The 15,771-nt window shown below is 39.3% G+C and overlaps 1 protein-coding gene across 7 annotated transcripts in view; it reads right to left on the reverse strand.

The window, feature by feature from the left end:
* Positions 1-15,771, reverse strand: part of NAV2 (neuron navigator 2) — a 428,149-nt gene that overhangs the window by 119,351 nt on the left and 293,027 nt on the right. For 3 of the 7 annotated variants that reach the window (XM_054067064.1, XM_054067062.1, XM_054067060.1), the window contains 2 exons: positions 14,370-14,438; positions 11,189-11,346 (listed from right to left, as the gene is read on the reverse strand). In XM_054067064.1, the coding sequence (XP_053923039.1) occupies positions 11,189-11,346; positions 14,370-14,438 (227 nt within the window). Of the gene's footprint in view, positions 1-1,163; positions 1,285-11,188; positions 11,347-14,369; positions 14,439-15,771 lie in introns of those variants that run through there. The other 4 variants (XM_054067065.1, XM_054067063.1, XM_054067061.1 and 1 more) reach the window with 2 other exon arrangements.

A 15,771-nucleotide genomic window follows, 5' to 3' on the forward strand; every position in this document is an offset into this window, starting at 1 on the left:
CCAAAAGGGAGACACTTAAGGAGATCATGAAGTCCCTGTCATGAGACATTTCAGAACAGGCCAGCAAACACCCCTCAGGTATAGCTATACTAATTTTGCTTCAAGGTTGGAGCACAGATTCTCCTGGCTGTTGACAGACGCAATTCTATAAATATATAACATACTCTGAAAACATAATTCTAAGCACAGTTTTTTAAACAGAGTTGAAACCAGAAGGCAGATCTACACTACAACACAGCTGAAGTTTATGTAAGGATATTAGAAACAGTTTTAGACTAAGGGACATACCCACGCAGACCCCCCCCCCCAGGCCTGGAGATTCTCCCAGGAAGAAAATACAAAACAAACCACCTGGTTCTCAGGATATCTTTCAGATCATCCCACATTCCTTCATTTCTGTCTCTGCTTTTAATTTTTCTTTTTTTTTGTGGCTGCATCAAATTCATGAGCACTGTACTATAATTCAAGGCAAAATAAATCATATTGAACATCTGGTAAATACCTTCAAAGCAAATTATATTTAGAAAACTGATAGGATTATTCCAGCATATGCTTTTTGGTACTGCAAACAGCAGAATGAGAGTAAATATCGAATACAATGGTTATGGATTTGTCAAGACAAATTATGCAAACTTATTCTATCATCAGTGTGACTTGCAGGGAAAACCCCGGTCAGTAAAACCAGAAATCATTTCTCAACTGCCAGCACAGATGAGCAAAGGGGCAGCACCCTGAAAACTAAGCAGAATAAACTGTTTGCTTCATACCTGATCTAGATGAAATACTTTGGGTTTCAAACTGGAATTTGTTACCATATTCTCACTTATTTGAGCCAATTACATTTATTTCCCAGGGACCATTTAAAAGTTTCAAACTTTACAGACTCATGCCTCTTGGAAAAAATAAAACCTCTTCTGCTTTTTGGTCCCTCTCATCTTAGTGACTTTTGCACAGCTTTATCAAGTTAACACTTAAAAGCAGATATTAATACAGTCTTCTAAAGAGAAACCCAAACAGAAAATCTAAACATGAGAAGGCTATAGAACTAGAGTGAAAGTAACTGCTCCGTGAAGTTGAGTGAAGGAAATTTTTTTAAGTCTGTAACTTTCAGTCATGCAGAAAGTTATAAAAGCCAAATAAAATAAAAATAATCTTTAACTTACTGCTATCTGTTGCATGAGCCAACTGTTTCATTCTATAAAATCACTTCCCAGCTTTCTGACATCCATAGACTGTTCATCGATAAACAGAGGAATCTTTCCATCTGAGGAACTCTGCTTATTTTTGTTAGTCTCTACTGAACTGTTATATCTTTCTGCTGCTCCTGGTTTCAAAAGCCTTCCTCACTCCACCTCTCCCCCACCCTCCCTCAGTAGCTTTGACAAGCTGGGCACAGCGCTCATCCAGTGGCACTGTAACGATCTGGCAGCTTCTACCAAAAGGGTCAGTGCCTTTTCAGTATCAGCTTTAGTTTATCAGTGTCCTCAGTTGAATGTCACAGTCTATTAAGGACCCTGGTTGAGATACCAGGCTTAATAGTTCACAATAGCACTGGAACAGGCTCCCCAGGGAAGTAGTCATGGTGCCAAGCCTAACAATATCCAAGCAGATTTTGGTCAAATCACTCAGAAACATGTTGTAAATTTTGGGGTTGTCCTATGCAGGGACAGGAGTTGGACTCGACGATCCTTATGGGTTCCTTCCAACTTAGATCATTCTGTGATTCTGTGACTTCTGCCTTATCTAGCAAGATGTCTGTGTGCCAACAGATGTTGCAGTGATTGATTCAAAAAGAGCACTGAAAAAAAAGGGAGTCCTTCTAGTCCCCAATTAACTTTGTGCATTTCTATAAACTCTCTCTTCTTTAAGACATCACACACCTTACTACTTCAGGACCAGTTAGTCTTTGATTAGTAAAAGATGTCACTGAAAAAGCTAAGAGTTACTATAACAACTATTATATACACACATACACACACAAAACAAGTATTTTATATATAGTATAAAAACTGTTATAATATGTTATGATATTGCTGGTAGTTTCTATGAGCTACCAACATGACATTGACTTTTTAAAGAGATCAGGACATCACAAGTGGTTTTCAAATTGATTTAGAGAAAGTGTCCCCACTGGGCTCTCCAAAAAGCACCCTTTGTTACTACAAGATAGTTTCTGAATGTGACAGTCATCAACCACAGATCCTGATGAACCTCAAAAACTGGAGTTGTTCAGTGTGATGCCAACAGAAGAACCTTCCTCAATGCTCAAAACTCAACAAGTTGAATAGCACAGGCTCTATAATAACACACCTGCAAGAATAAATCTAGTGGTCCTACTCTTATTTTAACTCTTCTTATTCAGCCAAACAACCGTGCCTGATAACCTATCTTGCCTGATTTCCACAATGGACAAAACCACAAAGGACAACTGCTATGTTAAGCCAAAGATGACTTATTTACCAACACTGAAATGTTACCATTTTCTTCTGCAGCTGGATGAAAATTTTATGAGGTGGTTATAGGCTGTAGATACAAATGGAGTTGGTACGAATTGGAGAAAACAATTTTTTTTATTTAAAGTTTTTTTTCTCCTGGAGGACAAATGTATTTTGAAATGAGCTCACATCAGCCCGGGCTGGTCATTGACAAGCCCAGCACTGAAATGTTCAGACCATAGTTTGCACCTAATTGAAACAGCTAGTGGTTTTGTTTGCTTTAACTGTATACCTTATCCTGATTGTCTCAATCAGTAAATCATGGAATCATAGAACGGTTTGGGTTCCAACGGACCTTAAAGACTGTCTGTCTAGTTCTAACGCTCCTGCCATGGGCAGGGAAACCTTCCACTGGATCAGGTTGCTCAAAGCCCCATCCAACCTGGCCTTGAACACCTCCAGGTATGGAAAATCCACAACTTCTCTGGGCAACCTGTGCCAGTGTCTCATCACTCTCACAGCAAAAAATTTCTTCCTAATATCTAATACAAATCTCCCCTCTTTCAGCTTAAAATTGTTACCCCTCACCCTATCCCTGCACTCCCTGATCAAGAGTCCCTTCCCAGCTTTCCTGTAGGCCTCCTCTTAGTACTGAAAGGCTGCTATAAGATCTCCCCTGAATCTTCTCTTCTACAGGCTGAACAACCCTAACTCTCTCAGCCTGAAATATTTAAAAGAATAAGTTTTTCTTTGGCCAGGAAGAGGGGTAGATGAGGAGGCACCAAGTACTGTAACAGGCTGGCCATTTATATAGCTTCAACTTAGAAGCAATGGACTATTCAGCCACCCCAATAACCTTCTGTCAGCCCTGAGTCAAGCTGGCTAAATGCCACAGATATTGAGTTCGACGTCTCAGCTCCCCAGCCATTGCTGTCATAACTGTCCCTGTACCTGAAGCCAGAAGAAGCCTTTGCTTTCACATTCAGGCTTCTGCACTGAACACTACTATAAATGGATAAAAAAATTCAAATGTTAACTCTCTAACAGGAATTTCCATCATGCTTTACAAGTCTCAGAGCTCTTTTTTCACCATCTTTTTTTTTTTAACTCTTATACTACTATTTGGCACAAAGGCAAAAGCCTGGGTTTTGTCTCTGTTTATTATTATTAATCTATTTAGAGTGGAAAAACTGCATGAGTTTAAGCAGAACATAAGGGTTCCAGTGAGGAAGCTTGTGCAACACCACTTGACCATCCTGTACTTGGTACAGGAGCCAATCCCAGTCATTCAGAAGACCAAATATTTAATCTGGTTCCACGTGCAGCTACAGAAGAGGCATTGTCCTCCATTTTCATGCTTTAAATGAAAGATTGTTTTCATTCAAGAAACGTACTAGGATCATCTGAGTTGATCTTAAAGATAATATGGTTCAGAGAATTTCACTCTAATTTCTGAGCCAAAACTGTAACCTCTCTCTGAACATCAGCTTAGGGCAAATACTGAATTTTGACTCATTATGTCTGATTTAACCTCTTTTCATGGCTAATCGTTCTCATTCTTAAAATTTGTATCTGGTTTGTGGTCCAAATTGGGCTAATTTCAAATTCCAAACAAAAGGACACTTGTATGCTATCTACTGAGGTAATAAAGAAGCCTTATTACTACAAAACTCACTCCCCAGAAGTATCTTGCAGATAACCTTTCTTTCAGACAAAGAAAATAAATCAACCTTTCAAACACCTAATTGCAAAGCTTTTGCAAACCTCTAATTATGTAGTGCTTCTCTTTACTTTTTATTAGCATCCTTCTTTTTCAAAGTCCATTTAATACTGCTTAACATTTTAGCCTTCAAGACATCACCTGCAAGAACTCTGAGTCTTGATCTCACTATGCGCATCTCACCTTGCTCCTTGTAAGGACAATAGTATACCATACTCTTAAAAACTAACCATATCTTTAAAATGTAGAAGCTATAGAACATCCAAGTTGGAAGAAAACTCTGGAGATAATTCCTTCCAATCTTCAGTTGAAAGCAAAACCTTCAATGAGGTTATCCATGGCTCTGCTGAACCAAGTCCTGAATACCTCCAGACAGGGAGATTCCACCACTTCTCTGGATAAACTTCTCCAATGTTTAATTCTTCTCAGAGGGAAGAATTTTATTCCTATTGCCAGAGAGAAATTCCCCCAACAGAACGTGTGCCTCTTGTCCTGCTACCATGCATCCTTTTTGACTCCAGTAACAACCCTTTACATACTAAAAGACAGGGATTAAATACACACTGTGTTCTGTGTTATAAGGGATTACCTCAGATTTGAAAGAAATAAAAGAAAGGGAACATAAACCAGAGAAGCACACACATTTCTTACTCTCCTGCCTGTACGGTATGTCCATACCTGAAAATGGAGACAAGCAGCTAAGATTATAGCTGAGTCAGCAGGATCTAGCATCAGAACCCTGTCATGAGATTAGTATTAAGTAAATTGGCAAGAACACTGCTATTATAAGTAATTTATTTAACCTGAGTGAGTGAATCTGCACACATCAATTCTTTTTTTCTAATATTACCTCTTTTTACCTATTTAGGAGAAACATGGCTTTATTAGCACTGCCTTCTTCGTAAATCTGAATAATAAACATTTCCTTTGACCTCATGTGGAAATGGTCAAAGTCTTTTTTTCCTATCGACATTTTACCTAACATTCAATCCAAAAGAGGAGTGTCATTTTTCCCACAGACTTCTACTGCCCTCTGTAGGATTATCTTAAATAAAATATTAGGAACAAAACAGAAGGAGAAAATAAAAGAAAGCGTGTAAGCCTGTCACATTACTATGTCACTTCACAAACATACCAGAGGTGACATATGAACCTGTTGTTTCCCATAGATCCATAAGTTCAGGGATTTTATAAATACTGTGGATACAAATCAAGACACCCACAAGTCTATGGGGCCAGATGGGATCCACCCAAGAGTATTGAAGGAGCTGGCAGCTGTCCTTTCCAAACTCCTTTCCATCATCTTCCAGCAGTTCTGGCTGACTGGGGAAGTTCCACTGGGCTGGAGGCTGGCTAATGTTGTGCCCATCTACAAGAAGGGTTGCAGGGAGGATCCAGGGAACTACAGGCCTGTCAGTCTCACCTCAGTGCCAGGGAAAATCATGGAACAGGTGATCTTGAGTGCTATCATGAAGCACATGCAAGAGAACTGGGTGATCAGGCCCAGTCAACATGGGTTTACAAAAGGCAGATCTTGCCAAACTAACCTGATCACCTTCTATGACAAAGTGACTCGACTACTGGATGGGGGAAAGGCTGTGGATGTAGTCTTCTTGGACTTCAGTAAAGCCTTTGACACAGCTTCTCACAGCATTCTGCTTCAGAAACTGTCAGCCTCTGGCCTGGGCAGGCGCACACTCTCCTGGGTGAAAAACTGGTTGGATGGCCGGGCCCAGAGAGTGGTGGTCAATGGAGTTAACTCCAGCTGGAGGCCAGTCACAAGTGGGGTTCCTCAGGGCTCGGTACTGGGTCCAGCTCTGTTCAATGTCTTTATCAATGACCTGGATGAAGGCATTGAGTGTACCCTTAGCAAGTTTGCAGATGACACTAAGCTGGGTGGAAGCATCGATCTGCTGGAGGGTAGGGAGGCTCTGCAAAGGGATCTGAACAGGCTGGACCGCTGGGCTGAGACCAATGGGATGAGGTTTAACAAGGCCAAATGCCGGGTCCTGCACTTGGGGCACAACGACCCTATGCAGTGCTACAGACTGGGGGAAGTCTGGCTAGAAAGCTGCACAGAGGAGAAGGACCTGGGAGTGTTGGTTGACAGCCAACTGAACATGAGCCAGCAGTGTGCCCAGGTGGCCAAGAAGGCCAATGGCATCTTGGCTTGTATCAGAATCGGCGTGACCAGCAGGTCCAGGGAGGTTATTCTCCCTCTGTACTCGGCACTGGTGTTCAGTTCTGGGCCCCTCACCACAAGAAGGATGTTGAGACTCTGGAGTGTGTCCAGAGAAGAGCAATGAAGCTGGTGAGGGGGCTGGAGAACAAGTCTTATGAGGAGCAGCTGAGGGAACTGGGTTTGTTTAGCCTGGAGAAGAGGAGGCTGAGGGGAGACCTTATTGCTCTTTACAACTACCTGAAAGGAGGTTGTGGAGAGGAGGGAGCTGGCCTCTTCTCCCAAGTGACAGGGGACAGGACAAGGGGGAAAGGCCTCAAGCTGTGCCAGGGGAGATTCAGGCTGGACATCAGGAAAAAATTCTTCACAGAAAGGGTCATTGGGACCGGAATAGGCTGCCCAGGGAGGTGGTTGAGTCACCTTCCCTGGAGGTGTTTAAGGGACAGGTGGATGAGGTGCTGAGGGGCATGGTTTAGGGAGTGTTAGGAATGGCTGGACTCGATGACTCAGTGAGTCCTTCCAACCTAGTGATTCTATGAAGAAGTAATAAGCCAAATATTCCCAAACAATGTTATCAAACTTTTGAGACTGCAAAGGAAAACTTAATGTATGAACATTAGTGAAAAGAAGGAATACATAAAGTTACTCAGAGTTAGTCAAAACTAACCATCACTTTGCAGAACTGCAGACTGCTTTAAAGCACGTATCAAAAGACTCTCTACTGTGAGTACCTGAGCAAAACATTTAAATAAATTATTAAGAAAATCTACTGCATCAAAGTCTTTAATGACATTGTATGTTTTGATATTTAAGTTTCATTACTACCCAGGACACAGTTCTAATCCTTCTTGCCATGGACAAAAAATAGATTTCTTTATTTGAAATCACACCTGGAAATAAAATTTTGGTCATTTTTTTAACTTGGTGACAATTAGAAAGACGTGGTAACACGGAGCCTCAAAATAACTAGTAACTAATAATGTACAAACAGGCATAAAAAGGCAAAGCTCATTTGCCTCTTTACATTCCTTAGAAATATCTTTGATAATTTTGATGAGTGCTGTAGTGACCTTAGGAGGTGCCTGATGCTTTCCAAGCTATCATGCACTTGTGGCATTAAAGGATTTTAAAGGACAAGAAAGCAAACCAAAGGCATACCTTACATACATATGACAATTCAGAAGACAATTAAAATACTCCAGTTGCATGAAGGGATTAGGATGACATTAAAAATGACAAGCCTGAGCAGCTCATTATTTTCCCACAATCCAAAAATGTGATTAGACTTTAACTGCATTTTTCTTGAGAAAAAACAGCAATTACGCATGTTGAGATACCCCACCTAGAAAGCTACTGCATTATAAATGACTAATCACTGTGACAATAAACAAAAACTGTACCATACCATGTCACCATTTTATGAAATGAGGAATGAGGGCACTGAGGTTCCCATACATTTGAAGGGATTTTCACACATAAACTGCAAATTTTTGCTCCAAAAAGCAAATTAAACCTATCCTGCCCCAACCTCAAAGAAGTTGCCCATAGGACTGAACTAAGTGTCCAGGTTATTACTACTAGAGAAAAATTCTCTCTTCTCCACCTCTTGAATCTGGTTTTGAGACAGCACACAAAGACTAAGAAAGCAAAATAATTAAGACACAATGAAAGCTGTGGGTAAGCGAGATTTGCATCTCTATGTGTGCTCCTTTGCCAAGAGTCCATACGCATCTCACAACTAATCTGCACGCATCCAAGAATCTCTTATTTTCATGCAACAGTGTAATCACAGAATCATTAAGGTTGGAAAAGATCTCTAAGATCATGAAGTCCAAGCGCTAACACAATACCAACTTGCCTACTAAGCCATATCCCAAAGTGCCAGATCATGTTTTTTGAACCCCTCCAGATACGATGACTCCACCACTCTCTGGGCAGTCTGTTCCAATACATCACCATTCTTTCAGTAACGAAATTTTTCCCAATATCCAATCTAAACCTCCCTTGGCACAACTTGAGGCCATTTCCTCTTGTCCTATCCCTTGTTACTTGGGAAAAGAAATCAGCGCCCACCCTGCTACAACCTCCTCTTAGGTAGTTGTAGAGAATGATAAGGTTTCCCCTCATCCTCCTCTTCTCCAGGTTAAGCAATCCCAGTTCCCTCAGCTGCTCCTCATATGACTTGTATGCCAGACCCTTCACCAGCCTCATTGCCCTCCTCTGGATATGCTTGAGCAGCTCAAATAATTTTTGACCTCACAAAAAACCCTCTCCCCGAGAGTTTTAGAAAACCAGTAGTTTCATCATTAATTGATTAATGGAATCTTTCAAAAAAATCTAGGTTATTTATTTCCCAGCAGCTAGCTATTCCTCCATGCTCCATTTACTGTCCTTTTAATTTCTGATGTATTCTGTTTCAATTAATGCACTTTCATTGCCACAAGACACAGACGATTGACTAACAAGACAATTCACATTTGGAGGGAAAGGCCACAGATTAATAAAAGCTGAAAATTACAACCTACTTTGTAAGAAATTATTCAAACATAACACACTGAAGCCCACCTTCTGTCACCAAGTGACCACTCGTGCCAAAAGTCTGCCAGAACCAGGCAGATTTCCCTTTCTCCCATTTCCTTCTTCAAAAACATGCAGTGGAGCTAGTACTGGGTAAAGAGACGAAAACTTACCAGGACTGGCACACAGCATGGTCATGTAAGTCTCATTTCCTTAGGCGAAATACAGGATATGGGTCAGAAAATTTGAATTGTCTTAGCACTTTGACAATAAAGTTGGTCTGGCAACTTCACAATTAACTTAAAATAAGCCAAAAATGTGTCAGACCAACTGCTTTTGTTTCTCATGGACGCAGACCAACTTTGTGTCATGATTACATTTTTAATTAAAGTTCAATTTAAATAAACCCCCTTTATTTTTTTTAAGACCATAATTTATGACTGGAAATTTTGACCAGAGCAAAATTCTGAGCATTTAATGCAACTGATGTAGGCCATCAACCTAAAAAGCAGTAATTTTTCTTTCAGTCATTTGTAACATTCATAGGAAGCAGATGATCTTGTATGCTTCTTCAGCAATTGGTTTACCTTTCTAAAGAGGTGAGTCACAACGAGGAATAAGGGTTGACAGAAGTGTCTGCCTAACAGCAGCTGGTATTTAAGTTACTCAGTTAATAAATTATTATTTCTCTGCATATGTGAGGGCTTTTTTTTCCCCCTTTCTTTTATTTTTTTTTTTTCTTATTTAGTAATCTCGGTAAACTGAGAAAAAAACAAGATAGTTCAAGTGTTCTCTTCAATGCAGCCTAACAGCACACCACCCAAATGCAGGGAGGGATCATCTAGGCAACCAACATACATGCCAGGACGGGACATATCCCATACTCGAGTTTTGATGAGCAGCAGACAGAGGAATACTGGGCAGTTATCACACAGGAAAACAAGGTTTCACCGGTTCTACTGCTCATGCCATAACACCTCAGCTTGTTCCTGAAACTGAAAAGCCAGACCTAATTCAGATTTAGAGATGACTATTACATGTCGACATTACAGTTAAATCATTATTGTATATATAGTGCACCTTTGAAAATAGTAAGCATGGATTTAACAAGGCAGTATGTTGCTAATTTATTAGTATATTATGCTCATATATAATTACTATATTATTCAGCTGTGAATGTAATTTTCTTCCTATATAAGGTCTGATCAAATTGATTCAGGATACTGAGGACCCTCTATTGCCATCATCACAAGATGAGGTTTTGGGCTGCATCAGCTACATAGGGCAGTATTCCAAAACCTGATGACATACAGTCATAGCACAACAGTTCCTAAGGAAGGAAAAACACAATTTCCTGAAAAGAAACAAGCATGCAAACCACAGGCAAGTTGAATCAGACCAGTAATTTTCCCTCAAACAAAATCCTCATTACTGTTAACAGAAGTTATGCATGGACAAGGAGACTTGAGCCTAAAGGCTGTGACTGCCAAGTCACTGCACAAAGACGGTACTGAAATCCAACGCTGATCTATCTTTGTTAGGGACAAAGAATTAGCTGCCAGCGCATGCCAACAATTTGACCGTAAGAGACTAGAGCGGTTTGCTCAGTTCTGACTAGCCACGTCCCCCAAAACTCCACTGGTCAATGCTGTGTTACAGAGCTCAGAGCAATAAACTCAAGCTAATGAATGCTGTCAGATAACTAGCTTAGTGAATGGACACAAAGTCAGTAAATGTCATTCAGAAAAGCAGCTCTTCAGACAGGACAGGGTTATCCTGATGCACTGCCACTGGGACAGTTTCACTGCAAAATCTATAAAACTACAACTTGTTCCTGCCTTCAAATGCTTTGCTATACAATTATTGAAATGAGATTTAAATCATGTACTTTTGTAACTTAAAGATCATCCACAAAAGTGGAGGAAATGAAAGTAAATGTTACTATTTATCATATAAAAAACAAAGAAATCTTTAGTGGTCATTTTCCATTCCTGTCAAACTACTCATCAAAATGTCTTATTTTTTGATTAATTCACTGCCCCTTATCTGTGCTTCAAGCAAAATGAAAAACGTTTCACCAGTGCCAGGTTTTCTTGAAGCAATTTTGCATGTACCTTCAGGACAGTAAGTCACAGCTTCAGTTATAGTAAATAAGGACTCTTATCTTTTTCAAGAAAAGCCAGCTGGATTTTTAATTGTAAATGTCATGTTTACAAGTTTACAACAAATGGCTTTGACATAGTCTTACAAATTCCAGAGCTTAACAGAAATTCAATTTCCCCTGAATGAAGCCATCGTTGAGAAAAATCTGAGGATGCCAAAATCTCAGGTGCTTACCTTTATCATTGGTACTTGTTGGTGTTGGAGGAGGGAGCCCAGGCTTTGATTTGTCATAGTTGTTAAAGCTCTGACTGCGTCGATTGTTGGCACTAATAGAACCACGAGCTTTGGCCTCACTGCCTGCAGTGGACACCCTCGTGGTAGGGCCTGGAAGTCTGATGAAAGAATAACAGTATGATTATATATATTTAAAAAGTAGTCTGGGAAAAACTATAGGATACCATCCATAAGCAGGAAACCATCAATACCACAAGTACATACTCATAAGTGTCTTTATTCTTTTATAAGAACAAATCAAAAAATCATCCAAGAGGAAAAGTACATGGCAAATAACCTATACTTTCAATTATTTCACATCAGATAACACCCTCCAAACTTAAATTAACAGTCAGTTGCCATAAAACTTGTGAATCAAGATTAGTTGCAAGAAAATTCAGTGGAGCAACATCACTGGTACAAGGTTAAGACTGAAACACTGCTGTGCATAAATCAGATTGCTGGACACGTAAGGCCTACTATTATTTTGGAAATAACAATGAGACAGAAAGTGGCTGCCTTTTTCCTTGTAGGAAACACACATCACATCTCTGCTCTAAAAGCTACAAAGTGCAGCAGGCAAGCCCAGTGAAAATGTAATTTGGTTTAATTATTTCAATTTATTTAACAAAACAAAAAAAATCACATAACGCTTAAGTTCCCCATCTTAAGGCAACCACATTATCACTGAGCTGGTGCAAGCCACTGGTTTAAACTGGGTCAATCTCAGAGAGCATTTCCTTACCGTAGCCTGTATTTACAAGATTTAGCTGCCCACCTAGAAAAAAATGTAGTTAGGATTCTCGAGTAAGTAGAGAGGCAAGGAGACTAATTTCATGCTTTTCAGGCAAGAAGGGACAGGTAAGGTTTTTTTACAAAGCCCAAAAGAATTAGGAAAGCCACTGGCATTGCATCTCAAAACAAGACGGGTGTTTGAGTCCTTCAAAGTCGAAGTTCACACATAAAGTTTTCAGTGTATTTTGGGTACTAATGAGTACATATTTCTACATTACAAACAGATGAAATATTAAAAACTGAAAGATGTGATAGTTCCTCAAAATGCATACTGAAGAGAGGTAGTGAAACAGCTCACTGAAAAGCAAGGACATCACATTAACAACTGTACAATCGAACCAGTTTGTCACCTACTGCAGAGACCACTCTTTGCCTTCTTCGTATTTTCTGTATAGTGGGATCCCTTTAAATCTTCTTTATATAAACCACAAAAATCTAATTGTCTTAACTTGTGCTAGTAATAGGCTAAAATTAAGAAGTCACAGTGGTGAGAAAGAAAGGATGCAATCAACCAACCATTGTGCCTATGGGAAGGAAGAGAAGCCAGGAAGGAGTCTGACAGTGCTTCCGAAACAAACTGACTTCTCCAGGAAAAAATAGTAAATATGAAAAAAAAACATGAAGTAAAAGAGCAAAAATGTCAGCAGTTGCATGCACATGCTTTCAAAGAGTGAGAGAGGATAAGACATAACAGAATCATTCAAACACAAACCCAAAAATCAATTTACAAACTCAAACCACCACAAATCAGGCACAGCACTTCATGGTTCTGAGGCTGACTTTGCTGAAGCCTTTTAGACGATCCCCTCAATTTATACAGCATTTTTCAGTGCTAGAGGTGCTAGAAAGCTGTACATACTCATCATTTCAGTAAGGTGTAAACAAGAACACCCCAGAGAAGCTTCATCTGCTGGAGAGGAGACTACACAGGAAGAAGCAGAGGAAAACCAGTGACAAACACTCTTCTTGAGAACTTGGAAGTCACCAAGACAAGAAAGGTCATTAAGCTGGTTTTGGTTAACAGGAAACCACTGCAGGAAGGCTACCAGAGCCCCTAGGACTGGGAGATTCCTAGCAGGGTTTGGCAGGAGAGGAGGGATAATGTTCTTGCACCCATGTGTAAGAAAAGGCTCCCCACATGGGTTTTGTAAATCTGTCACATTTTAAAGTAAATAAAGTTAGTCAAACCATGTAACCACTCAAGGAGTGACAAGTTTTCAATTCAAGTCAGTATTGTCAGTGCCAATAAAAACATACAGAGTATAAAAAGAATACGTGTTAAAAACACTCTTAAAGTAGATAACATTTCTCTTAGACTTTTTCGCTTCCTGTAGTTTAACTGACTGGTTTTAAGCCTCGGCTTTTGGTGTTAGGCCAAGATATTTCACAGCAGTGCCTGTGAAATCTGGGGAAGAAAAATAGGTTCAGGGAGACATTTCTAGAGGCAGAAACTAGAGACAAGGTACTGAGCTTTGAGAAGCCTCACTATTACTGCACTTCAGCAGCTCTTCTAGACAAAAAGAAACTGTCAAGCCATAATTATCATCAAGAGAGAATATGAAAAGGAAACATGGCACATTTTAACAGGGGTTATACATTGCAGACCTTCACTGTTGTCAGAAAAGAAATAAGACAGGGGAAATATATCCAAATTATGCAGCAGAACTAACAGTCTCTACAAACTTGCCAAGCTGAATAAAAATCCTCAGTAACAGTTCACAAGCTTAACAAAAAGAAAGGTATAGTACAATTTACTGATGTATAACTATATTAAAAATTTTAGTAAAATATTTTAATATATAATAGTAATAAAAGTAAACATTATTAATAACCACTTTAACAACACAGCAGCCCTTATGATCGCTGAGATGAGATGGTCATATGAGCTGGCATGCAAGTCATGCTGGGATTCTGAGATGTGTTCAGCTTCAGAGCACTGGGGAGTGGAACTTTGATGGAAAGAACTCACACAGCGCTGTTTGAGCTTGCGTGGCTCACATGATGCTCCACTTACTAAGACAACAGCCTCATATTAGTAGTTTCAATAACACAGACCTAAATACAACCAATACAGATATGTGTGGTGGAGACAGAACTCCCAGAACCATGTTTTGTTCTCAAAAGCAAAAGCTCATAAGGACAAGAAAACCAAATTACTTTCTTGCAGGCCAAAAAGCATTCCACATCTTGATAAAAAGGAAAAAAAACCAACCATGTAACACTTCCAGCTTTCAATTGTTTGTAAAATGCCTAGTTACAAACTATGTTCAACAGGAACCCTAAACATGCATCCAGAAAAATTGCAAAAGTATTATTCATGCTTTGCAGAAGATGAAGAAATGCTAACCTAGAAGACTTTTTCTGACCAAGAGTGAATCGGATGATTTTGCTTTGAGATGAGTCCCTGGGAGATGCACTGTGGCAGGAAAGAAAAAATGGAACAGAACATTGAACAAAGAAACTTTTTTTTCGTTTGTTTTTAAGCCACTGAACTTGTAACAAGTTTTAGGGAGGAAAGAGTTTTTATGAATTTCACAGGAAAAAAAGCTTCTTGCCCAAGTATAACTTTATGTCAAACCTCCTAAAATCTGAAATGAATTAATTTTTATAGAATAATGAACGTGCAATTCTGCATGCAAACCCCAACTTTATTACCCTTTTCTTTCTCAGTCTTTTATTATAGGTAAATTTCTGTAGAATCTGAGCAATTTCTCTTTCACATACACCAAGAAAACATGACATTTAAGACCTTCAGCTCAGATATTTTTAAATTATGTGAAACCCAGCACAATCCACACAATAGACTGAAAATATCAAACCAATACTCAAATGGTCCCATGCGTCTCTGCATGTTTTTGAAAGAAATGTCACAGAAATATGTTTAAATACATCTTTGTTTTACAGTAATTATTTCTTGTACAGGTTTATACATGTTGTAGTAACTCTATGTTTTTTAAGTATATGAAAATACTGTTTACACCCAAAATGAGCATGATTTATTAAGAAAGACATAAGCAAAACCCAAATAAGCTCTGCGTGCTCTCATTTGGAAGGCTTTATTTAAACTGTTTATATCCCTCAAAAAGCAGCACTTAAGCTAGTGTTCTCCTTAATATGTGTTATTTTAACATAAATAAGCTTTAACTTAATTTGAGATTTTTTTTTTTTTTAAAAAAAAAGCCTTCATACCTTAGGAATTGTACAAATATGGCTTCAGGCTTTAATCCTGCATACTTAGCTCCACTAACACCCTTGCCCTCTTAGCAGTGGAAGGATCCAATAAGCAGAAGGCTGCGCATGCATTCACAATAGTGCTGCCTTCATAAATTGCTTTTTTTTCTCTCGCAAAAAGAACACCTCCATGATTAAAGACAGTCAAGGGATAACTCATCCCTCTATTCACAGAATGATTTGGATTGGAAGGGACCTTAACGGTCATTCAGTTCCAATCCCAGGTTGCTCAATTTATCTGTATTCTGATCTAGGAGTGCCAATAAACATCAGTTGTGAAAAACATTTATCATGTAAGCCAGCAGTGTACTATTTTTGACCAATAAAGCTAGATTTTATTTGGACTGTCACCAGCAGTGACGAGCTCTATTTATCTTACCACTGTCAGAGCCTTCCACTTCTAAGTGAGGACTGAATCCCTGTAAACTGAGAACCAAAGTTGCTCTTCCCATGCCCAAAGTATAAATTCTGTAATGGCAATGCCATACTTGCCTTGTGAATATATAAATGCAAAACAA

The sequence above is a fragment of the Cuculus canorus genome, chromosome 5 (genome assembly GCF_017976375.1).
Source record: "Cuculus canorus isolate bCucCan1 chromosome 5, bCucCan1.pri, whole genome shotgun sequence".
NCBI lineage: Eukaryota > Metazoa > Chordata > Aves > Cuculiformes > Cuculidae > Cuculus > Cuculus canorus.